A 25102-nucleotide genomic window follows, 5' to 3' on the forward strand; every position below is an offset into this window, starting at 1 on the left:
CAACATTTACAAGGCATTTGGATGAGTATATGAATAGGAAGGGTTTGGAGGGATATGGGCCGGGTGCTGGCAGGTGGGACTAGATTGGGTTGGGATATCTGGTGGGCATGGACGGGTTGGACTGAAGGGTCTGTTTCCGTGCTGTACATTTCTATTACTCTGATCAACTAACCTTTGCAGCAATAATGAAAAATCTATTTGATGCCATCTTTAACTTCCTTAGTTAGCCACTGATGATGCTTCTTCTCATACAGCCTTGCTTCATTCATGGAATATATTTTGTTGAGAATTATGAAACATCCTTGTCTGCCACTGCCTCTGTATCATATCTTTGGTCTGTTTACCCAGTCCACTTCAGTTATCTCTATCATCTTAAGTTTAAATAAAAGTAAGGGCCTACACCCACTCCTACTTCTTATATTCTTATTTATTGAGAAACTGCCACAGAAAGGAAGGTTTTGAAAGCTGAAAATCTCTAATGATGAAACTTGCTGTGAAAATGTACAAGAGGCCACCAGTGAAACGAAGTTGAGGGTACAAGGACACATATAGCTGGTAGATACTAGAGGAATACCTAATATTCCACTGAAAAGTATTTGCAGTCATAAAGTATTCACTATGTCCTCAAAACATCACATCCATTCTGGTAGAGACTGTTTGCAAAGCATACAATTTCTCATTTATTTGTAAACATCTTCCATTATTGCAAACAAGTTCCTCTATTCATGTTGGGGTGCTTCCCTATTAATCAGTAATCAAGAGATCCTTGTACTTGTTCATACATACAGATAAGGACATACTTACTTTCGAAAGGTACTTAATCAATGTTACACAAGGCAAGTACCCGAAAAAGAAACATCCTAGATTAACAACTGATAAGTCTGTTGGAGGTTCAACTGAATGAATCCATGAAGTCAATTTTAATCTCCCAACTGGTGAAAAATCGGTTAGAGGTGAGGAGTGGCAGAATTAAGTTATGGATTTCAGTGCCCCATTCCACTAATAATGCTGAATGAAATATTAAATTGAAGGCGACAAGAACACCTATCCAAGCCAGCAGACTCACCCAGATGCTAACATCCGAAGGCGCATCTGCAAAGTTTTGCCTGGCAGGTCAAATCTGCCAGCATCAGAAGGCAAGAGCCAGAAGGTGAGTTGTTTTACCCTTTTTTTCTTTCTCTCCCTTGTGGACCAGGAGAAGCACGATTGCTCATTCTGACCGGAGAAGGAAACATTTCCCATCCGTCCATACCACAGGGTTGAAAATCTCCCCTCTTCCTCAACTGGCATTACTGTCCCCACCAGAAATGTATTGTACCAATTATCAAAGTAGTTTTCTTGTCACTGATTCAGACTGCAAGGGGAACTGTGCCTATCTCTCAGTATAACTCACATTTTATTTCTCCAAACCTGCTTTCTAACCTTTAACTTCCTGAAAATATATTAAGCCAAATAATTGATAGTCATCATCATACACATCCACCAGTCAAATCATGGGTCTTGATTCTTGTGTCAGGTTGCAAGAAACCTGCGTTGTAGGAAAACCCAGATAAAGCATCAGCTAAGTAAGGTCTAAAACTTAAATAATATATGGCTAGCAGTGTCCTAGCTGGACAATAGCTGGGACCTCTCAAGCTATAGAGCAGTGAGCAATCCTCCTCTTACCCAAACAGCACTGCCCAATGTCGTCATAATACTCCACAAAGAATTTCACTACTCCTTATGATCAAAGTCAATCTCTCATTATTTACATTCAGCCATATCCCAGTAATATGCCTAACCTACAAAATAAACTGGCTGCATAACAGAAAACCTCTTGGTCCAAAAACTTTGATTTTGTTTCTTGCTAATTAGCCATTGTTAAGTGGGTAGGAACACAGCATACCACAGCCATCTGAACTCCACATTAAGTTTCCCTTCTCCCTGCATGAAGACATGAGTGTCGCTAATCTGCTCTGTTCACATACATTCAGATCTGAGCAAAGATTAAAGTTGCACGAGATGGCTCTGCTCATTTCACGCTCAAGTATTTAGCTTGTCCAAATGAATTTTTTGAAAATCTTAAATTAAAGGCGTTGTTCCAGTTGAGTGTCAAACTGAGATGTTTTATCTTAGCTGTAATTAGTGATCTTCTGCAAAAATATAAAACAAAAACCAACGTGGCAATTCAGGAGAAATGTTAATCACTACTCTGCAAGAAGCAATTAGATGGCCTATTCCTGCTATGTTCTTATATTGTTTATGTACAAAATCAAAAGCAGAATAGCTTTAACATTCTTCACAGTATGACATGTGCTAGTCAGCCCGGCAGGTTGGCTGCATACTAGGGATTTTCTTCTTCTCCAGTAACAGATGAGCCTCCATCTATGTTCTACACAACAGCTGCCTATATGTCAGCAATTACCCTCTGACTGTTGCTGACTTTAATCTAGTGCCTCTGATTTAATTCGGTAATTTCATCTAATGTTCTATATGGTAAAGATAAACATTCAGGATCTGTTCACCCAGAGCAGAATGATGACAAAAAACAAAAATCTTATTAACTGCAGGACTACAAATATACTGTCATTTCCTAACTCAAGCTTGTAACAAAAAAAAGTAGATAAATCAAAGAATTCAAATACTTTGGTAAAAGACAAGCAAGGAAGTACAATTTGGTATCCTGTTTCAACTTCAGTCAAACTAATGCTAAAAATTAGAATCTTGCAGTGAAAGTGAATGCTGACATTTCAACCAACTAAATCTATGATTTGCTTACATAAAATCTTCAACCACGATCATCAGAGATTGAGATAACCATCCTTTGAGTCTACCAGAGTAGTGTGCGTGGCGCTGGAAAAGTACAGCAGGTCAGGCAGCATCCGAGGAGCAGGTGAATCGACATTTCGGGCCAGAGCCCTTCATCAGGACAATGCTTGAGATTAGTTTGCTGGATATGGGCTTCCAATGAAGTTTTTCCAAACCTAGGTGGGTGTCTAACAGTTTCAAAGTGCTCAATTGTTGTTGACAACAACATCCAAGGATATTATTTCTAGCCAGTTCTGTCTATCTTTATTAATCTTTGCCATTCATTAATTTTTTTCCCATACTGCCCAATATTCTGCCAGCTATTTTTACATTACGCTTTTTTCTGAAGTTTGACACTAGATTTAACTTTGTTACAATCACTATGATGGCGGCCCCTCCCTTGTTGAATGTATTCATTTTGTATTTTCTGAAATATGACCACTCATTAGCCAAAACCTGATGCTGTCCAGGACCTGCTGCATATGGACAGGGACTGCTTCATATTTGAGAAACTGAAAATTGTAATAAATGCCGTGCGATTATCAGGGCACATCCTACTTCAGACCTTATGATGGAGGCGATGTCATTGATGAAGCAGATAAGATGTTTGAACTGAGAACAGCAGCCTGAGGAACTTCTGCAGTGATCTCCCGGCACAGACATGATTGGTCTCTAATAACCACAACCATCATCTTTTGTATTAGGTTCATGATTCCAACCAGGAGAATATTTTCCCTTGAACTCACACTGATTTGAGGGGGCAGTTTTGCTGAGGCTCCTTCATGCTACTGTGTCAAAGACCACCTTGATGTCAAGGGCACCAACCTCTCATTCTTAATATTTTAAAAATGTATTTATTCATTTGCAGAATGTCACTGGCTGGCCAACTTTTATTGCCTGTCATTAGTTGTCTTTGAGAAGGTGGTGGTGAGTTGCCTTCTTGAACCTGTTGTGGGTTGACCCACAATGCCATGAGGGAGGAAATTCTAGGATTTTGACTCAGCGACAGAGAAGGTACAGTGACATATTATCAAGTCAGGATGGTGAGTGACTTGGAGGGGAACTTGAAGGTTGTAGCGCTCCCAGATATCTGCTGCCCTTCTCCTTCTAGATGGAAGCGGTCATGTGTTTGGAAGAGAATCTTTGTTGAATTTCTGCAGCACGGCTTGTAGATGGTACAGTGCTACTTCTGAGCATTGAGGGTAGAGGGAGTGGATGAGTAATCAAGCAGGCTGCTTTGTCCTAGAGAGTGTCGAGCTTCGTGAGTGTTGTTGGAGCTACACTCATCTAGGTAAGTGGGGAGTATCCCATCACACACCTAACCTGTGCCTTGGAGATGGTGGACAGGCTTTGGGGAGTCAGGAGGTGAGTTACTCACCACAGTATTCCTAGCCTCTAACCTGCTCTTGTAGCCATTGTGTTTATGTGATGAGTCCAGTTGGGTTTCTGGTCAATATTAACCCCCAGGATTTTGATTGTGGGGGATTCAATGATGGTAACACCATTAGATACTTGCTTATTGATGATGGCTGTAACCTGACATTTGAGTGGAGTGAATGTTACTTGCCACTTGTCAGCCCAAGCCTAGGTATTGTGCAGATCTCGTTAGATCTGAACATGGACTGCTTCAGTTTCTGAGGAGTTGCGAACAGTGTTGAACAATTATGCAACCATCAGCAAACATCCCCATTTCTGACTTTATGGAGGGAGGGAAGATCATTAATCAAGCAGCTGAAATTGGTTGGGCCTGGGACACTACCCTGAGGAATTCCTGCAGAGATGTCCTGGAACTGTGATAACTGACCTCTAACAATTATGACCATCTTCATGTCTGTCAGGTATGACTCCAACCAGTGGAGAGTTTGCCCCCGATACCCATTGATTCCAGTTTTATGAGGAATCCTTGATGCTACTCTCAGTTGAATGCAGCCTTGATGTCAAGGGCTGTCACTCTCACCTCACCTCTGGAATTCAGCTCTTTTGTCCATGTTTTAACTAAGGCTGCAATGAGGTCAGGAGCTGAGTGGCCCTGGCGGAACCCAAACGAGGCGTCACTGATCAGGTGTTGTTTGATAGCACTGTTGATGACACCTTCATCACTTTACTCATCTTCTCTGGAGTTCAGCTCTTTTGTCCATTTGTAGACCAATAGTACAATGAGTTTTGGAACTAAGTGGCCCAGCTGGAACCTAAACTGTGCACCAGTGAGTCGATTATCTCTGCCTAAATGCCACTTGATAACAATATTGACAACACCTGCCTTGACTGTGCTGATGTTAAGAGCAGACTGATGGGACTGCATTTAGCCAGTTTGGATTTGTCCTTTTTGTGGCCATGGCTTACCTGGACAATTTTCCATATTGCTGGCTTGATACCAATTCTTACAATATCATTTAGAGGTTAGTTCAAGAAGGAATTATTAACAAAGTTATCGTAGTAAAGAACTTATCATTTCTACATGGCCTAGACCATATGTAGAAAATTTACAGTACAAAAGCAAATCATTCAACTAGAGGTATAGCCTACATTACAATCTTGCAGTGAATAACTCACTTTCAGACTTCCCAAAGCACATCCACCATCTACAAGGCAAAAGTCAGGACTGTGATCAAATACTTCCCATATCCATTGAGATGAGTGCAGCTCCAACAACGTTTAAGAAGCTTGAAATCTTCCAGGACAAAGCAGACTGCTTGAATGGCACCACATCCACAAATATTCACTCCCTCCACTACCAACACTCAGTAGCAGCAGTGTATACCATCTGCAAGATGCACTACAGAAATCTCCAAGGCTCTTTAGATAGCACCTTTGAAAACCATGACCATCTAGAAGGCCAAGGATAGTTCTGTAGGAACACCATCCCCTGTAGCTTTGGCTCCAAGCTGCACATCATCCTGAGGGGTAAATATATCTCTGTTCAATGTATCTGGGTAAAGTACTAGACATCCCTACCTAATGGAGTTATGGGTCTACCCACAGCAAATGGATTGCAGTAGTTCACCCAGACAGTGCTGAACTTTTGGAACTCTCTGCCACAGAAAGCATTTGAAGCCAACACACTGTTTTTAAGGATTTGGATATTGTTCTTAGGGATAAATGGATCAAAGGGTATCAGGGGAACGTGGGAACAGGTACTGAAATGGATGATCAGCCACAATCATACTGAATGGCGCAGGGTGCTCAAAGGTCCAAATGGCCTTCTCCTGCTTCCATTTTCTTTGTTTCATTGATGGAGCTCTCTAAAGTAGCTTAGCAAATCAGTTAATGGGCTTGCTAATTACTAACTAGCTCTTTACAAATAGTAATGGGGAGCAAAGAAATGCAGCCTTTGTGATATCTACTTTTCAAAGCTTTACGAAAAAAACTTTGATGACTCCACACTTTTCAAAACTACCAGACGACTGACTTAATAGCCAAAATACATTTGAAGTGTGACCACTGTGGTACCAAAGGAAACAAGGCAGCCAATTTGCACTACACAAGCTTTATCAAAACAGCAATATGATAATCGCCAGATAACCTATTTCAGTAACTTGATTAGCTAAAAACTGACAAACATCTTCTCTCTGTTCTTCTTCACAATAATGTGGTGGAATCCTTTACATCCACTTAGGGTGGCAGACCGGGACTAAGCTACAATGAAAATCTTGATTTCTGTGCTCAACTCTTGCAGTGGTGCTTAAATCCAAAACTGTGTCAGTAGAGAAGTAACAGAGTTACCAATCAAGACACTGTTGCCACTAAAACTTTACCTTTATTAGTTAAGGTAGAAATTTAACTCTGTATATTCCTTTCTAACACTCAAGCACCTACTGCCCTTTGTTGCTTGCCTCTCAGCAATGCATCTTGGGATTGGAGAGTCCAGAACTAGAGGGCATAGGTTAGGGTGAGGGGGGAAAGATATAAAAGAGACCCAAGGGGAAACTTTTTCATGCAGAGGGTGGCACGTGTATGGAATGAGCTGCCAGAGGATGTGGAGGAGGCTGGTACAATTGCAACATTTAAGAGGCATTTGAATGGGTATATGAATAGGAAGGGTTTGGAGGGATATGGACCGGGTGCTGGCAGGTGGGACTAGATTTGGTTGGGATATCTGGTCGGTATGACCACAAGGGTCTGTTGGACCGAAGGGTCTGTTTCCATGCTGTACATCTCTATGACTCTATCTGTCTCGCCATCCATCCAATCAGGTGGCAGCTTATGAATCAGATCTACTCCAAGTGCCTTTTTAAAATTCAGGTCGAGATAATCAGGTAGACTGCAACCTTCAGTAAATTTCTCCCAGTGCAGTCGACCAGCACCCCCCCCCCCCCCCCCTCCCCAAAACTAGATCATCCACTCATTTCTCATTGTTGTTTGAGACAGTCTGTGTAAATTACTAACATCCTATATTAGGACATTGACTGCAATTCAAAAATACCGACAGACAGTAAGGTACGTTGGAACATGGCAAGGCAATGAAATGCACTTTGTGAATAGATTCATTTTACTTTCTCCCTTTCCTTAGATCATTAGCTGTTCACTAAACCCAATTTAGATATGTATTGCAAACACTCATCTTTCCCCAATGATATTATTGTCTGGAGATAGCAACCTATTTTCAGTTTCTGTATAAGCCATTGGGAGTTGCACAATAAAGTTACTTGAAAAAGAAGTGCTTCGTCGTCATTCCCTCTCATGTGATTAAACATCTCCTCTGCCTCTTTATTTTCATCCTCACCAAGATGTGGCTAACATTGGGCATTTCCCAGATGTTAGATCATGGGCATAAACACAGACGCTGTTTCTACTGCGTTATTATTCTTGTATAAAAAAGTAATCGAAACATTTGTAAGTATTTTTTGTCCACGTGGCCTTTTTGCAGTCACTGTATCAACTCTAATCAGATTCCAGACTCCAGCTTTGACAAATGGAATTCCCTAATTTGGGCTGAAAGCAGCTGATGTTTATTACTCATGTAATCCCTCAGGGAAAAAAAAATTGGCAATGAAATAATTCAGATTGGTGAGACATGCTGGCAGCAGCACAGAGCAAGAATGATCAACAGACCTGTCCGCTTGCCCTGTATACTTCAGCCAACAGAATTCCAGTCAAAGACGCACTGAAGCAGGCCTTTGCACTTGCTAAAGCTTTGGTTGAAAAGTACAACAATGAGGTTAATTCCATGTGGAGGATGTAACCTTGGGCACTAAAAATATGTACCATATGCAAGAGAGGCATCGTGTAATTGGCATGTTATGACCAGGTTTCCAAGTCAGCCTTCGTCCCACAGAAATATTCATTAGTTCAGTTAGAAATGAAGAAACATCACTGCACATACATATAGTTATCCAAAATATCTGCAAACTAGCCTAGTGACAGTAATTTGTCTGTGCACGTCTATACTTATTAAGAGGAGAGGTGGGGATGTAGTGGTTTCATGGCTGAACTAGTGATTCATTGTTATTATTCGCAATTTTTATGATGATGTGTGGGTCAGGTTGATGCTGAGTATGTAAATTAGCTCACTGAGCTGGAAGGTTTGCTTTCAGATGTTTCATTATCATGACTAGGTAACATCATCAGTGAGTGTGTCTGTGGTGAAGCGTTGATGGTATGTCCCACCTCTCTATTTTTAGGTCATGGTTTCTTAAGGTGGGTGATGTCATTTCCTGTTTCTTTCCCCAAGGGAAGGTAGATAGGATCTAAATTGATGCCTTTATATTAATGGAGTTCTGGTTAGAATGCCATGCCTCTAAGAATTCTCGTGCATGTCTCTGTTTCACCTGTCATTGGATGTGTGTATTGTCCCAGTCAAAGTGGTGTCTTTCTTTGTCTGTAAGTAGAGAAACTAGTGATAGTGGGTCGTGTCTTTTAGTGGCTAGTTTATGTTCATGTTCTTACCTAATCATGGTGACAAAACACTTGAAAACAAACTTTCCAGCTCAGTGAGCTAACTTCCATACTTATTGTTATTATTCATTCATGGTGTGAGGACGTCACTGGCTAGTCCAGCGTTTATTGTCCATCTCTAATTTGCCCAGTGGGCAGTTAAGAGTCAACCACATTGCTGTGAGTCAAGAGTCACATGTAGGCCAGACCTGGCTCTACACCAGGGAGACCGAACATAAACTTAGGGAACAGTTCACCAAGCATTGCGGCCAAGCAGCAGGAGCCGACCAGACCTCCCAGTCACCGCCCATTTCAATTCCCCAACCACTCCCTTTCCAAAATGACCACCCTCGGCCTCCTCCATTGCCACAACAAACCATACCGCAAATTGGAGGAACGATACCTCATCTTCTGCCCGGGCAGATTACTATCCAGAGGACTCAACACTGAGTTCTCCAATTTCAAATAACCTCCCTTTCCAGCCCCTCCCACCATTCCACTCCCCTCTACCACCAACCGGATTCATTCTTCCCATTGGCCAACCAGGTTGCACCATCTACCAGTCTCCACCTATCCCCACTTCACCACCCTGCCCCTGCCACCCCTTTATCTGCAGCTCCCCTCACACCCACCCCCAGTCCTGAAGAAGGGTTACATCCGAAATGTCGACTTCTCCACCTCCTGATGCTGCCTGGCTTGCTGTGTTCTTCCAGCCTCCTTTCTATTTTGAATTCCAGCATCTGCAGTTTTTTAATGTCTCAGACCAGTTAAGGATGGCAGATATCCTTTGCTAAAGAGCATTAGTGAACTAGATGGGTTTTCCTGACATTTGACAATGGTTTCATGGTCATCATTAAATTCTAATTTCAGATTTTATTAAATTTAAATTACACCATTTGCCATGGTGGGATTCAAACCTTTTTCCCCAAAACATTACCTGCATCTCTGGAATAACAGTCAGCAATAACACCACTAGGCAGTCATCTCCCCGAATTCAGAGACCCAGGTATTGTTCTAGGGACACGGATTTAAATCCCACCATCACTGATGATGAAATTTGAATTTAATAAAAATCTGGAAACAAATATCAGTCAATGACCATGAAACCATTGTTGATTGTAGTAAAAGGGGGCGGCATTAGGTATTATTGCTGGACTGTTAACCAGAGACCCAGATAATGTTCTGGGGACCCAGATTCAAATCCTGCTGTAATAGATAATGGAATTTGAATTAGAATCATAGAGATGTACAGCACGGAAACAGACCCTTTGGTGCAACTCATCCATGCCGACCAGATATCTTAACCTAATCTAGTCCCATTTGCCAGCACTTGGCCCATATTCCTCTAAACCCTTCCTATTCCTATACCTATCCAGATGCCTTTTAAATGCTGCAGTTGTACCAGCCTTCACCAGTTCCTCCGGCAGCTCATTCCATACCCTCACAACCCTCTGCATGAAACAGGTGCCCCTTAGGTCTCTTTTATATCTTTCCCTTCTCACCCTAAACATATGCCATCTAGTTCTGGAGTCCCCCACCCCAGGGAAAAGACTTTCTCTATTTATCCTATTCGTTCAATAACTATCTGGAATTAAGGATCTAACAATGGTCATGAATCTATTGTTGATTGTCAGAAAAACCCATCTGGTTCACTAATGTCCTTTAGGGAAGGAAACTGCCAGCTTCACCTGGTCTGGACTACATGTGACTCCAGACCCACAGCAATGTGGTTGTCTCTTAACTGTCCTCTGGGCAAATTAGGGATGAGCAATAAATGTTTCCAGCCAGCGACGCCCACCTCCTATGAATGAATATAGAAAAAAAATCAGAATACCACATGAAGGTCTTCGGAGTTTGTTTGATGATATGAAAGTGCAGATAATGACCTGGAAACAGGTTTGACTAGCTATACAACTTCTGTTGCTAGTTAGTCACAACACAAGAAAAGCTCTTATAATCATGAATTAAAAATAACTATCTTCATTTTCTATGGTGCCAACATTTTACACTACTAGAACAGTGCTCAGCACTGAGTCTACTGTCACTCTGAATATCCTGAATGGAGAAGACTAGTGAGTAATGTGTGAAATCAATATTATAATTGCATAACCTGCTGAAAGTTTTTGTATTTCATGCAAGTAATTAACTGCTTCCTTATGATAAAGCAGGAGTGTAACCAACTCATACAGTCAGCAAGATCCCAAGATTTAATGCCTATTAGCACTCAACGGGCTGGCCAGGACCTTGGTTGTCACTGGACAATTCACCTCAAAAGCCAAGGTTTTTTTTTGGGGTGGCGTTTGGTTGGGTCAGGATTCACAATCAGTTTGAATTCATGAACAATTCCCATTCTAAAGTAGCGTGTGTTTTTAAATGGGATGGGTGTGTATGCAAGACTAAGGTCATACTGCCCTCAAATCAAGTTACGAAGGATAACTATCACCTTTGGAGTATAACCTAATCAAGAATTAGTAGCTTCCAGACAGATGAGGGGTCACTAATTTACTACATCCTACTTAAGTACAAGAGGAGCCCATTTAGCCCCTTCTATCTGTTCCACCATTCAATGAGATCATGGCTGACCTGTAACCTGCTTCCACATACCCACCTTTATTTCATGTTCCTGAATACCTTTGACAAATTTCTGTTAATCAATCTCTGGTGACGTCCAACCCACTCAACATCAAATGTTGTTTTGGAAGGGTGTTCTGACCATCTCCTATACGGTGGATGTAGAAATGTTTCTAAACATCATGCCTGAAAGGTCTGGTGCTAATACAGAGGAACCTCGATTATCCACATTTCAGATTATCTGGACAAGATCGCAAGGTCCCAATGCTTGGATAAACTGTATTATCTGGCATTTGATTATCTGAACAAAATACTCCCCAGCCGTGTCGTTTGGATAATCCAGGTTCCTCTGTATTTAGGCTAGATTCCCCAACCAGCAAAAGCAGGTTTTGTCCACCACATCCCTTAATATCTTGAAAGCTTTAATCAAATTGTCCCTAATTATTCTCAATGTCTGGATATACAACCCTGGTCTTGTGCAACCTCTTTTTTTAAACAATTTAATCCATAGCATTCAGGCATCATTCCAACAAATCTCCACTAAACTCTAAGGCCAAAATATCTTTCCATGTTTACGGTAATACAAAGTGTGCTTAAATCAAACCTTTTTGTGACTCTAATCTCTTGTACTGCGGTCCTCTAGATATGAAGGCCAATATTCCATTAGACTTCTTCATCACCTTTTGTAACTGTCAATAACCCAGGCACAAATGTTAGCCAAACCTCCTCTCCCACTCAGAGCATACCCTCCAACTTCTTCCAAAGTTCGTATGGAATGAAGTGCAAAACTCCAAAACAATGATGCTCATCATGATGCGAGGTGAAATTACTCCACTTTCTAACTAGTGACTTCATTACATCGTTCTTGAGAATATTATGGCTAATCTGATTGGCCCCTACTTTCCTATACTGAGTGTCTAGTCAATCAAGGATCTATCTAATTTAAACTTAAAATATTCAATGACCACCTCTATTTAGAGGCATTTAGAGAACAGAATTCCACAGACTAATAACTTTCAGAGAAAAAAACTTCCCAATTTAAATGTTCCTTGTTAAGCTGAATGTAGTCTTCAAAAAACGGATGTCTGAAAGCAGGATCCTCATTCTGAGTCTATGCCTATTGTATATGGAGATACCAATTGCTGTCAAACATATTTTATATTGTTCCCTGGATTTTCTCACATTGGCAATCATCTACCTGCAGTCTTGAAACAGCTGAACTGTACGCATTCCTTTAAGGCATCTGGAAAAGCATCTTTAAAAGCCATACGACCATTGGATTTAATTATTAATAATTTTGTCAATGAGATTTGGAAAACAAATCATCCAGAGTACAAACTAAAGCAAGCACAGGAACATGAAGCTTCTCAGTCCCACAAGCCTGCTCCGTCATTAAGGTAGATCACAGCTGATTTATCCTCAGTCCACTTAGTGATTTTTGCTCTTTATGCCTACAATATTCTTACCTAATATTTGCATGTCCATTTTGAATTTTTCTATTTTCTTCATCCTCGATGTCATGGGATAGAATTCCATATTTTTTATCATCTTCTATCCAATAAAATACTTTCTTCCATCATCGGGAACAAATTTTCCTGCTGTATCCTATTCAATGCCTATATTTAATGGGCACTTTTGTGCCAGCTCAGGCCTTCAATACTGCTCTCCAAATTTGGTCATGTATAGGATAGGAAAACAAGCTCAGGTCAAGATCCTCACTGCCTGATGGGCAATCCATAATTGCCAACTGTTTCTTTTTTTATTATTAACAATACTGTCTGTGCTCCTTCAAAATGTAGAAGGCTGTTGAGGTGCAGTGGTGGTGTCCCCACCTCTGCGCTAGAAGATCTGGGTTCAAGTCCCACCTACTCCAGAGGTGTGTCATAACATGATTAGAAAATATTGTAAATTAGAAAACTGTCCACGATTTCGGTGTATATTTAATTTTCTCATTTTAATTTTTCAATAAAGATGGGTAGCACTATTATGCAAACCTTTTGAAATGAGTTTACAAACCAGGGAATAATTTGCACCATGTAAACGTTCTTGAACTGCATAGATGAACTCTTTTTCACGTGAATAAAGTGGACATTTCATTGTCCTCTGCCCAAAATAGGCACGCTTTGTACTATAACAATACACATATATGGACAAGTTGCTTTAGAAGTTTATACTGGATGTGTGTATAATGAGCAGTCATGAAACAGGACTTTCATTCCTTTAAGTGAAGCTGACCAGATAACTGAAGTAATTTAATCTCTTACACATTGCATATCCACTCAAGAGACTGACAAGTTATAGTGCACAGCTAGCCATCACATCCTATTTATAGCATACACAAGTTTGTTTATATAAAAAGGTCACTTGCTCTGTAGCATTCACTTAAACGCATACCACAAAGTGAACAAGACTAATTTAAAGCTATTTATTGTACTGATGTCTGCAAAGAAGTGAAGAAAAGGATTGAGTGAATCAAATAAAAAGGGGACATTTATCTAGAGGCATTGTTAAATCCTGTTCAACAAGTAGGCCACTAAATTATGGCTGTATGTTCAATCCCCAATATGAGGCACCTCTTAACTTGGTTGTCACTCACCTCTTAATGCCTTATGAAGCTCCCTACATTAACCATTGAACATCTGGTGCCAGGTTCAGCTCTTTGGTGGCTTATGAAAGAAATTAAGGCTTTTGCAGGCAGCATGTTATTAGTTCAGACAAGCAGTTGTTTACAAAAAAAGCTATTCATGCATGCACAGATTCAGAATGTTTCCAACAAATTGATACACATTATAAACATGGACATTGTCCTCTTGTGGTGCAGAGGTAGTGTCCCTATCCATGGACCAGGAGGCCCAGGTTCAAGTCCCATCTGTTCCAAAGGAGTAAAATAACATCTCTGAACAGGTTGATTAGAGAAATCGATTAAATAGATTTTTTAAAAATTATAAACGTTCAGCAATGCAGTTCGGTCATTCACCTACAAACTCAGATAATGTAAAAGCTACATAAGAATGCCAAAGTAAGGTTGCTAAATAGTTCCTGGAATAGTCCAAGAGTCTCCTGAAATAGAGGGCTGGGTTCCCAAGCACTGCACCAGACAATCTGGGATGAAGGATATTGCACTCTTCACTTGCACTCTTGCACTTCCACACATCAAAGGCCAAGAGATACAGAAATTAAATCTCTTGAATCCTTGTTCATATCTTAACATAAATAATTCTACAATTCTGAGACATAATGATTGGCGTTCCTACTCAGAGCACATTGCTAGGCTATTGTCCATCCATTTTAATGAGGTGAGCACCACAGAAATGGCTCCTCACATCCTGCCTGTGAATTTACTTACTTTAACAGCCACTCTGGTGACAAGAGAATAAGTAGATAGTTAAAAGTATACATTTAAAAGAGATCTCAACTAAGTTTTCAATGACTTAAGAAAATGATACATTCCAAAAAAGATTTTAAATTGTACAGAAAATCTAAACTTATTCCTGGGAAAATCAGTAGCCAGTTTGGAAAGGTCAGATTCTTCTTAGCCCTGTTAAGTCTAAATTATAAAAAGAACAATTTTTCCGGAGCAGCCTTCTAATGCCAGTGGTCGTCTCAGTGAAAGATAGTTGTAGTGCAGAAAACACCCACCTTTGGAAGCACAGCTCCATTGAAATTTGACAATTTTTCCACCTTTACAAATCAGTACATTAATCTTGTCACTTTTATTTTAACAATAACCAAAACAAATGTTCACTATTGCACTTGCTGCTGAATGAATTTGGTTCGAAACAAGAAATTTTTTCAGCCTCACTAGCAGAAATCTGACCAATCAGGGTTCACCTGCAATAATCAGTTTGCAGTTTAAGTGCTTCGATGAGCACTTAGCTGAAGTAGTAGGGGAAAGTGAGGACTGCAGATGCTGGAGATCAGAGCTGAAAATGTGTTGCTGGAAAAGCACAGCAGGTCAGGCAGCATCCAAGGAGCAGCAGAATCTACGATTCGGGCATGAACCCTTCTTCAGGAATTTTCTGAAGAAGGGCTCATGCCCGAAACGTCGATTCTCCTGCTCCTTGGATGCTGCCTGACCTGCTGTGCTTTTCCAGCAACACATTTTCAGCAGTAGCTGAAGTAGTAGCCAAGAATGTTAATCCTGCTCTAACAACAAGCAGCGCAATGAAATTGCAGAGCATGAACAACTAACAGCAGCTTTCCATATTATGAAAGGTAATTTAGATATCTCAGGTAATAGACCCTGAGTGTTCACTAAGACAAAAGCAACTTCCTAAAGATATCTTTGTAGCATTTTTTGCTTTATCACAAGCATTAACTCTCATGTTACCAACATCTGAGGCAAAATCAGGAGCAAAGTCTAAATATACACAGGGACGATGTAGCTATCTGAGTTAAATTTTATGATTGCTGCAACAATGTTTCTAAAGTGTCGGCAAATACAGTATGATCAAATGTCAAGTGATTGAAAATCATATGATTGGATATCCAGGAATGTTAGGCAATCCTAATCAAGGAATCACATGCTTATTTTTGTATTCTCCGCACAAGTTGCTCCAAACAACCCCAAAATTCATTATATTGGCAACTAGCAGTATGAACCTTCACCACCTTATGGAGGTTTTAAAACTGCATTCTTCTATAGCAGTTAAAAACATTACATATAATATTTAGGTAAGAAGTGCTTCAAGAAATGCAGATGCAAATGGTTCTTTGTAATCTCTTAACTTTAATCTTTATTTAAACAAGGTTAAAGAGGCTTCCGTAGAAACAGGCTAGGCAGAGTTAATCATAGATTAGTACGATGAAACATTCCAGTTCCTTCCTAATGGGATTAAGCTCAACTGGCTGGTCAATAAACAGGCAGATTACAGGAAGCTGCTTCTGCCACTTACAATTCCACACTCAGTTGGCTCCAAGCTGATGCTCATTTTTCTGATCCGCTCCATTTTTTCCCCTCTCTCTTAACAGAACAGATCTAAGTAACAGCATTATAACTTTGGCAATGATGCAGCAATCGAAAAAAGTGGTGTTATTGGTGGCAAAGGAACACCAAAGGAGGTGGTTTTTGAGTGGGAAACAATGGGCACAAGTGCCACCTACATTTCATTCAAGTTAGATTCAGTATTTAGCCTGTTTCTCAGCAGCCAGCAATATTATTTTAAAAGAACAGTGCCAGCTTACATAAAGCCTTCTCCAGGGGTCAGTCATTTATACTGTGCTTTTATCAGACAAAATCATCAGAAGCTGACCAATTCCTGGTGTAAATTCAAGAAAGTCCATTACACAACATCACCACACAGGAGTTAATACCATAAGCAGAGACTGAAGGACAAAAAATTCTGACATTATTTCATTAGCACCCTGTCTTGCCTCACTGTCACAGCAAATGAATATCAGAAAAACAGAAGGACCCTATGGGTCAAATCTTCAGGTAGGGCTCTCTTCCAGAATATTTAATGTGGCCTGCTGTATTCTGGTAAAACCAAATTCATAATCAGGTAACCACTTCACAGAGATTTATTATTCAGTATAAAAGCATGATCTGCAGCTTCCGAGTTCAGATGGAAAACCATTAACCTGAAACAGGAATGCTGGCTCTTCCTCATGAATATTGCCAGACCTACTGAATTTTACTTGCCGAACATATTTTGCAGAATGAATGTAAGTTCTGGAGAATTGAGCCCCTTTCATTCAGGAACAATAAGCTTCAAGACATTTATAACACCATTAGAGGTTGGGAACAGAAGTAGACTCCTCAGCCCACTCAGCCACTCATGAGATCAGAGCTCATCTGATTACCCCCAACTCCACCTTTCTGTCTTTCCCCATGACCTAGGTTACTGATTGAATAGGTCCATTTCAGCCTTGAATATACCTAATACTTCCAATGTGGAAATATCAAATATTAGGAGACACAGGTTCAAGGTGAGGGAGGCAAATTTAAAGGAGATGCGTGAGACCAGCTCTTTTTAAAAAAAAAAGAGGATAATAGGTGCCTGGAAGGCATTGCTGGGGAGGTGGTAGAAGCATATACAACAGCAATGTTTAAGAGGCATTTATACAGACACATAAACAGGCAGGAAATAAAGCAATGCAGATCACTGTCAGACAGATGGCATTAGTCTAGAATGGCATCATGGCTGGCACAGACATGATGAGCCAAAGAGCCTGTTCCTGTATTGCACTGTTCTATTTTCTACATTCTTATTGACTCAGTCTCAACAGCTCTCTATGGTAAAGAATTCCAAAGATTCAAGACCCTCTGAAAGAAGAAATTCATCCTTACCGCCATCTTAATTGTGCAACACTTCTGCTGGGATTATGCTCTCTAGTCCTAGACATGTCCACAAGGGCGAGCATCCTTTCTACATAACAGGTGACTTGACAGGGTAGATGTGTCTCTCATTCTTCCATATTCCAATGAGTTCAAGCCCAATCTACTCAACCTCTCCTCATATGACAGTCCCTCCATACCTGGTATCAAAGTCAAAAAGTGTGGCCCTGGTAAAGCACAGCCAGTCAGGCAGCATCCAAGGAGCAGGAGAGTCAACGTTTCAAGCATAAGCTCTTCATTCCTGGTGTAGAACTTATTCCTGAAATGTCGACTCTCCTGCTCCATGGATGCTGTCTGACTGGCTGTGCGTTTCCAGCACCACACTTTGACTCTGACCTCCAGCATCTGCAGTCCTCAGTTTCTCCCATACCTGGTATCAGTCGAGTGAACCTTCTCTGGAAGTATACGTCAATACGTTTTTCTTTAGATTAGGCACTCAAAACTGTTCACAGTAATCCAGTAGTAGTCTTACAAGTGCTTTTGTACAGTATTATCAAAACCTCCTTATTTTTAATATTCTAACCCTTTGAAAAAGGCTAACTTGCCATTTGCCTTCCCTATTACCTGCTGAACTTGGATGCTAGCTTTTGGGAGGCCTCCCAAATCCCTCTGTTCCAGAGCTTTCCAGAGTGCATTATCTCATATTCTCCCCCATTACATTCCTGGCATATCTGCCATCACTTAACGTACATCCCTCTGCAGAGTCAGCACACCATCCTCAGCACTTGCCTTCCCAACATTTTTTTTTGTCATCTGCAATTTTGGCTACAGTATATGTAATCGCGTTACAGCCAACACAGATTTTATAAGTTTGCACTTTAGAAACAGTGTCCCCAATTCATCAATCGTGTTACAGCAAACTCTCATTAACGAAACACACATTAAAGCAGAACAACCCATACTCTTTAGATGCTGCCTGACGTGCTGAGTAGTTTTAGTGATTTTTATTTTCATCTTTCAGATTTAATTTTTGTTTTAGAGGGTTCAAACTTAATCACTCACATGAAAACATTTGGTACAACACACTTTATACCAAAGCTTCAAAAATTTGTAAAGACTGTAGCAACGTATATTTTAATTAGCCTAAAATTCAGGTACAGCAATTTGTGGAGTTTGCTTACCAAAGACAATCCCTTCCTAACCTCCACATTGGAAGCTAACTAGAAAGACCAGTTTCCATTTCAACTCAAGCTATTTTAGATGAAGACAAAAATATTTCATTCGCCCTAGTCACAACACAGCACCTGTTCACAGATGTCACAGTACAGCAGGGAAGCAGGGATAAGAACCAGAGTTGAATTCTCTCTTTCATTAGAGTACTGCAACCAATTACAGTACCCAAACTAAAATCTGGAAACGTGGACTAAGATTTGAGCCGAGGATCTTCCAGTTCTATATTTGCATTCAATAAGCAGCCGTGTTATAATATTAGAATCTAAAGACTATTCTGTGTAAAAATGATGAAGCGATACCTCAGGCAATACTCATGTTTGCCAAGGTGGCATGTTGCAACAGTGCACAGGCTGCTCAACACTAATATTCAAGCCTTATTTCATAAATACTTCTGGCCCCATTTTACAAGTGTGAACGTGATTATTCTTTAATTTTGAGTGAAAGAATCCTTACAAGTGGTTTCCAAACACAAAAAATATTTAGTTCCGAAGGTTTTAAGATCTATTTAGGATGAGCAAATAATTTTTCTATACTTGTCTTTTTGCACACATAAACCTTGTCTCTGAAAAGTAAATGAACAAAACTCTGACCACTGATAGAAGGAAAATACTCCTGAACAGACTTTTTTTTTTGTAAATCAGATCAAATCAAGTTCTGAGAGTTCTGTGATGTAACCACCTTAAATAATCAGTACTTGTTGGAATGCAAGGCACACCTTGCTGGTGAAAATCTCTTTCCAATCAATTCATCTGTTTAATAAAATTACAGTGAGCAACTGAACTAGCTCCTTCAGATTAAGCAAGAGTGCCACAGTAAATTGATATTCTTCCATTTTTAACTCACTTTTATTCAATCAAGAGCTCACCATTCCTTTAGGTAGAAAAAGTGTGGAGCAAACACACTGAATGAAAATCCCAATCATATGGTCACAGCTTGGAAGTTCCAGTTGCAGACTTTGCAAACAATGGGTCAAGTAAAGTGACCATCAAATTTTTCAAACTAGTGTCTGAGAATTATCTTTTTATTGCTGAGCTCTCTCTTAAGTCTCTCAAATCTTCTTCTGGGGAAGGAAGAAAAGCATTTGGCATCTGCTGGTTTATCCTAAACTGGAGGGATCACTTAACCCTTGTTCTCACCAATCTATTTTGTCGAGTAAAGCTGGAACCAGAATTTCTAATTCAGTACTGAACACAACATAAATTTCAAAATAACACTAACCACTAAAATGCAGTACATATAACAAAATGAATTAGCACAGTCCAGTGAGCACTTTGACAAGGTAGCAGGACCACATGTCTGTGAATACAAGTCCCCAGGTGTCCTGGCTCCTGAGCACAGCTGTGGTGTACAGCGAAGGCAGCAGTGCGCAGAGGTAAAGTGCTTCCCCAACAGAGAGGGAGAAATCCGCAGTGTCTCCCTGAGCCACTCCTGCCAAACAAACTAATGAGATAATCAAAAAGGAAAAACTAAAAACATTGAAAAGGCTAGATATTCTCATTTCCAAACACCATCCTCACCCCCCACCCAACACTACCTACAGGTAACATTTCAGTCAAGACACACAACAAAGTTTTCACAAAAAAACATGCAAAACACATTCAAAAGCAAAATATTGCATGCTGTAAAGCTGAAAACAAAGCAGAAAATGCTGGAAAGACTCAGCAGACCTGGTAGTATCTGTGAAGGGACAGTGTTAATGGATCACATTTGTGATCTTTCACAGTGATCTTTCATGTTGTGGAAAAATCTCAAACAGCACATTTATGGATAATAATTCTGCACCAGAAATCTCTACAATTCTTAGTTTTTCAACAGTTTTGCTATATACAAAAAAAAATCAAAGGGGCACACCAAATGATGCATAATTTCTATGACCATATGCTATTTCTGACACTCCCATATCTGTTGTCATTTGAATCACTGATATTATTGTTCTTATAGTCAGCATCACTGCCTAAACCACAAACACTCACTGAAACCTATCATACCTTCACCATAAACCGCTTCAAACTTTGAGGAACCTTTCAGACCATAAACAAACTTACCCAAAGGTACATCATTTGCATTTTGAATGAATTCTCACTCAATTATGGCAACCACAAAGTCATCCAACTATACGCACACATGAAAGAAGGTCGGTTGAAAGGATTACTCTCGTTTCCTGCCTCGTTTTTAGGTACAACCCTCTCTCCCTTCCACCCTACCTGTGCTGCTGAGCAACAGTTCAGCCTGAAGGGAATTTCTGACTGGCACAACAGCAGCTCACACAACCTGTGCGCGCTTTTTGTTGGAGAGAAACGAAGCTGGGTGGGGCTGAGAACCTGAGTTAAAACAACTGTTCCAGTGATGACTTTTCAAAAAAAAAATTTGTACCTGGCTTTTTTTTTGACGTTTTCCCCCGTCCCCTGAACATTCTTCCTTATTTTCCTTAAGATTGCAATCTAATTCCTTAGACACAAAATGCCCGTCAAAGATTAATCTCAGTGGTTTCCTTCATGTTATAAGCGTAGGATATGAAGTAGGTCAGCACTAACCATTATAGCATCTGGTGCTGAAGTCAACTGTAGTGCCATCAACTTTACTGGGAACAACTACATCAATACAGATCAGAAATCAAATACCGGACTTCAGGTCTTTGGTTTAAGTTGAAAGTCACCATATCAACTACCACCTGGGAGGTTAGATGGATTGGCATTTGGTGTCTAGGGATGTGTAGTTTAGGTGAATTAGCCATGGGAAATGCAGGGTTACAGGGATAGGGTAGGGAGGTGGGTCTAGGTGGGATGCTCTTCAGAGGGTTGGTGTAAACACAATTGGCCAAATGGCCTGCTTCCACACTGTGGAATTCTACTGATTCTATGATCTATTGTCCACTAAAAGGAGATTCTCCTGGTCAATCCATGAAATAGAGGAAGATAATGGAAACAAAATAAAAGACAGCAACAAATCCGCACATTTGTTGCTTAAGTGGAATTTATTTTCCAGCACAGTATCTTTCAAGAACTTTAAAGATAGCAAGAATTAGAATTGAGCTTTACATTTCACATCACAAACACTATATCCAACTTCCATTTTCTCCACAATGACAGGTCTGTCTTTAAGTCGTGCCCACAGCTGGAATTTCCACTTCTGCTTAGCATCTGTTTCTTTTAAAGTGCCAACAATATTGTCTGCATTCAAGAAATGCAGACGTTTGTATAAATGCTGGATTAGTGTGTCTGATACAAGGACACAAAATAAAACAATTCTGGTGTATGGATGAACAGCGTGCAGCGTCATCAATTAAGGAGACTCCAAAGGGTTTTTACAAATACATTAAGGACAAAAGGGTAACTAGGGAGAGAATAGGGCCCCTCAAAGATCAGCAAGATCAGATGTACCTTTGTATGAAGCCGCAGAAAATGGGGGAAAATGAGCATTTTGTATCAGTATTTACTGTGGAAAAGGATATGAAAGATATAGAATGTAGGGAAATAGATGGTGACATCTTGCAAAATGTCCATTTTACAGAGGAGGAAGTGCTGGATGTCTTGAAACACATAAAGGTGGATAAGTTCCCAGGCCCTGACCAGGTGTACCCTAGAACTCTATGGGAAGGTAGAGAAGTGATTGCTGGGCCCCTTGCTGAGATATTTGTATCATCGATAGTCACAGGTGAGGTGCCGAAAGACTGGAGGTTGGCAAATGTGGTGCCGCTGTTTAAGAAGGGCAGTAAAGACAAGCCAGGGAACTATAGACCAGTGAGCCTGACCTCGGTGGTGGGCAAGTTGTCAAAGGGAATCCGGAGGGACAGGATGTACATGTAATTTGGAAAGTCAAAGACTGATTAGGGATAGTCAATATGGCTTTGTGTGTGGGAAATCATGTCTCACAAACTTGATTGAGTTTTTTGAAGAAGTAACAAAAAAGGATTGATGAGGGCAGAGCAGTAGATGTGATCTATATGGACTTCAGTAAGGCGTTCGACAAGATTCCCCATGGGAGACTGGTTAGCAATGTTAGATCTCATGGAATACAGGGAGAACTAGCCATTCGGATACAGAACTGGCTCAAAGGTAGAAGACAGAGGGTGGTGGTGGAGGGTTGTTTTTCAGACTGGAGGCCTGTGACCAGTGGAGTGCCACAAGGATCGGCGCTAGGTCCTCTACTTTTTGTCATTTACATAAATGATTTGGATGCAAGCATAAGAAGTACAGTTAGTAAGTTTGCAGATGATATCAAAATTGGAGGTGTAGTGGATAGCGAAGAGAGTTATCTCAGATTACAACAGGATCTGGACCAGATGGGCCAATGGGCTGAGAAGTGGCAGATGGAGTTTAATTCAGATAAATGCGAGGTGCTGCATTTTGGGAAAGCAAATCTTAGCTGGACTTATACACTTAATGGTAAGGTCCTAGGGAGTGTTGCTGAACAAAGAGACCTTGGAGTGCAGGTTTGTAGCCTCTTGAAAGTGGAGTTGCAGGTAAATAGGATAGTGAAGAAGGCGGTTGGTATGCTTTCCTTTATTGGTCAGAGTATTGAGTACAGGAGTTGGGAGGTCATGTTGCGGCTGTACAGGACATTGGTTAGGCCACTGTTGGAATATTGCGTGCAATTCTGGTCTCCTTCCTATCGGAAAGATGTTGTGAAACTTGAAAGGGTTCAGAAAGGATTTGCAAGGTTGCTGCTAGGGTTGGAGGATTTGAGCTATAAAGAGAGGCTGAACAGGCTGGGGCTGTTTTCCCTGGAGCATCGTAGGCTGAGGGGTGACCTTATAGAGGTTTACAAAATCATGAGGGGCATGGATAGGGTAAATAGACAAAGTCATTTCCCTGGGGTTGGGGAGTCCAGAACTAGAGGGCATAGGTTTAGAGTGAGAGGGGAAAGATATAAAAGAGACCTAAGGGGCAACCTTTTCACTGAGGGTAGTACGTGTATGGAATGAGCTGCCAGAGGAAGTGGTGAAGGCTTGTAAAATTGCAACATTTAAGAGGCATTTGGACGGGTATATGAATAGGAAGGGTTTGGAGGGATATGGGCCGGATGCTGGCAGGTGGGACTTGATTGGGTTGGGATATTTGGACGGCATGGACGGGTTGGACTGAAGGGTCTGTTACCATGCTGTATATCTCTATGATTCTATGACTCTACAACACAGCCCATGGACAAAACATAATTTTAACTGAGTGTTACGTCAATGAGTCAGCTAGGGCACTCAGTCGATCTCTGCCCTTAACCTGAGATAAAAGGCATCAAGCTTCAAGGTTATTGAAAAACCTTCGATTTCAATAGTAATTAACTGGCTACAAAGTAATTTTGGAACTCCTAAGATCATGAAAGGATCATAAGATCAACAATATTTCAGCAGACAATGTATTAACAATACTTGCATAGGACAAATGTAGTATCCAACTGATTTAAATTACCTCAAAAACATGGGGTAGACAAAAAAAAAAGAGATATACACAACTCTCAGTTAGACACAGGCAGCCACAGAGGATTAGCTTCTGTCTATCTAATATCAGTTCAGATTTGTTTTACACGAACACCCCACACTCTGATAGCGCATTCAAAACACATACATATACTCATTAACTCAAACTTAGGGAAATTGAGTTGATCTGAGGCATTTTGTTTCAGGCAAGCGCATGGCAGAAGAAGTATGTTGCGTTGAATGCGAGATGTCCATTTTGGTGGCAAAAACAGGAAGGCGGATTACTTGAGTCGTGAGATTGAGAAGGAGAAGGTGCAATGAGACCTGGATGTCCTTGTACACCAGTTGCTGAAAGTAAATATCCAGGTGCATTGGCTTTTATAGTGAGTGGGTTTGAATGCAGCAGTAGGGATGCCTTGCTACAACTGCATCTTGCAATTGTATGGGGATGAGACCACACCTGGTATATTATGTGCAGTTTTGGACTTCTTAACTGAGTAAGGACGTTCTGGCTATGGCAAGAGTACAACAAAAGTCTCCCAGATAAATTCCTGGGATGGCAGAACTGATATATGAAGAGAGACAACATTCACTGGACTTCAGAAGAAGGAGGCGGATCTTATAGAAACCTAAAACACACTTACAGGATTGGACAGGGTAAATGCAGGATGGCTGTTCGCGATGACTGGAGGGGTCCAGAACCAGGGTTATAGTCTAAGGATATAGCTGTTAGGCCACTTAAGACCGGATAAGGAGAAATTTATTCAACCAGAGAGTAACAAGCCTGTGGAATTCTCTGCCATAGAAAGTGCACAAGCTCAAAACATTGAATGGTATTTAAAAAGGAGTTCGATATAGTTCTCAGGGAAAAGGGAGGAACAGGGTATCAGTTGGATGATCAGCCATAATCATTTGGAAGGTAAACCAGGCTTGGAGGTGAAAATGGT

General features: G+C 40.7%; 1 protein-coding gene across 9 annotated transcripts in view; it reads right to left on the reverse strand.

Annotated features, from left to right (window-relative positions):
- LOC140489423 (RNA binding protein fox-1 homolog 2-like) overlaps positions 1-25102 on the reverse strand; it is a 370713-nt gene that overhangs the window by 170529 nt on the left and 175082 nt on the right. Inside the window, exon 1 of one of the 9 annotated variants that reach the window (XM_072588972.1) lies at positions 20788-20888. The exons of the other annotated variants lie outside the window; for them this stretch is intronic. Within the exon in view, the coding sequence (XP_072445073.1) occupies positions 20788-20808 (21 nt within the window). The 5' untranslated portion in view covers positions 20809-20888. Of the gene's footprint in view, positions 1-20787; positions 20889-25102 lie in introns of those variants that run through there. 9 annotated transcript variants of the gene reach the window in all.

Source organism: Chiloscyllium punctatum, chromosome 18, assembly GCF_047496795.1.
Source record: "Chiloscyllium punctatum isolate Juve2018m chromosome 18, sChiPun1.3, whole genome shotgun sequence".
NCBI lineage: Eukaryota > Metazoa > Chordata > Chondrichthyes > Orectolobiformes > Hemiscylliidae > Chiloscyllium > Chiloscyllium punctatum.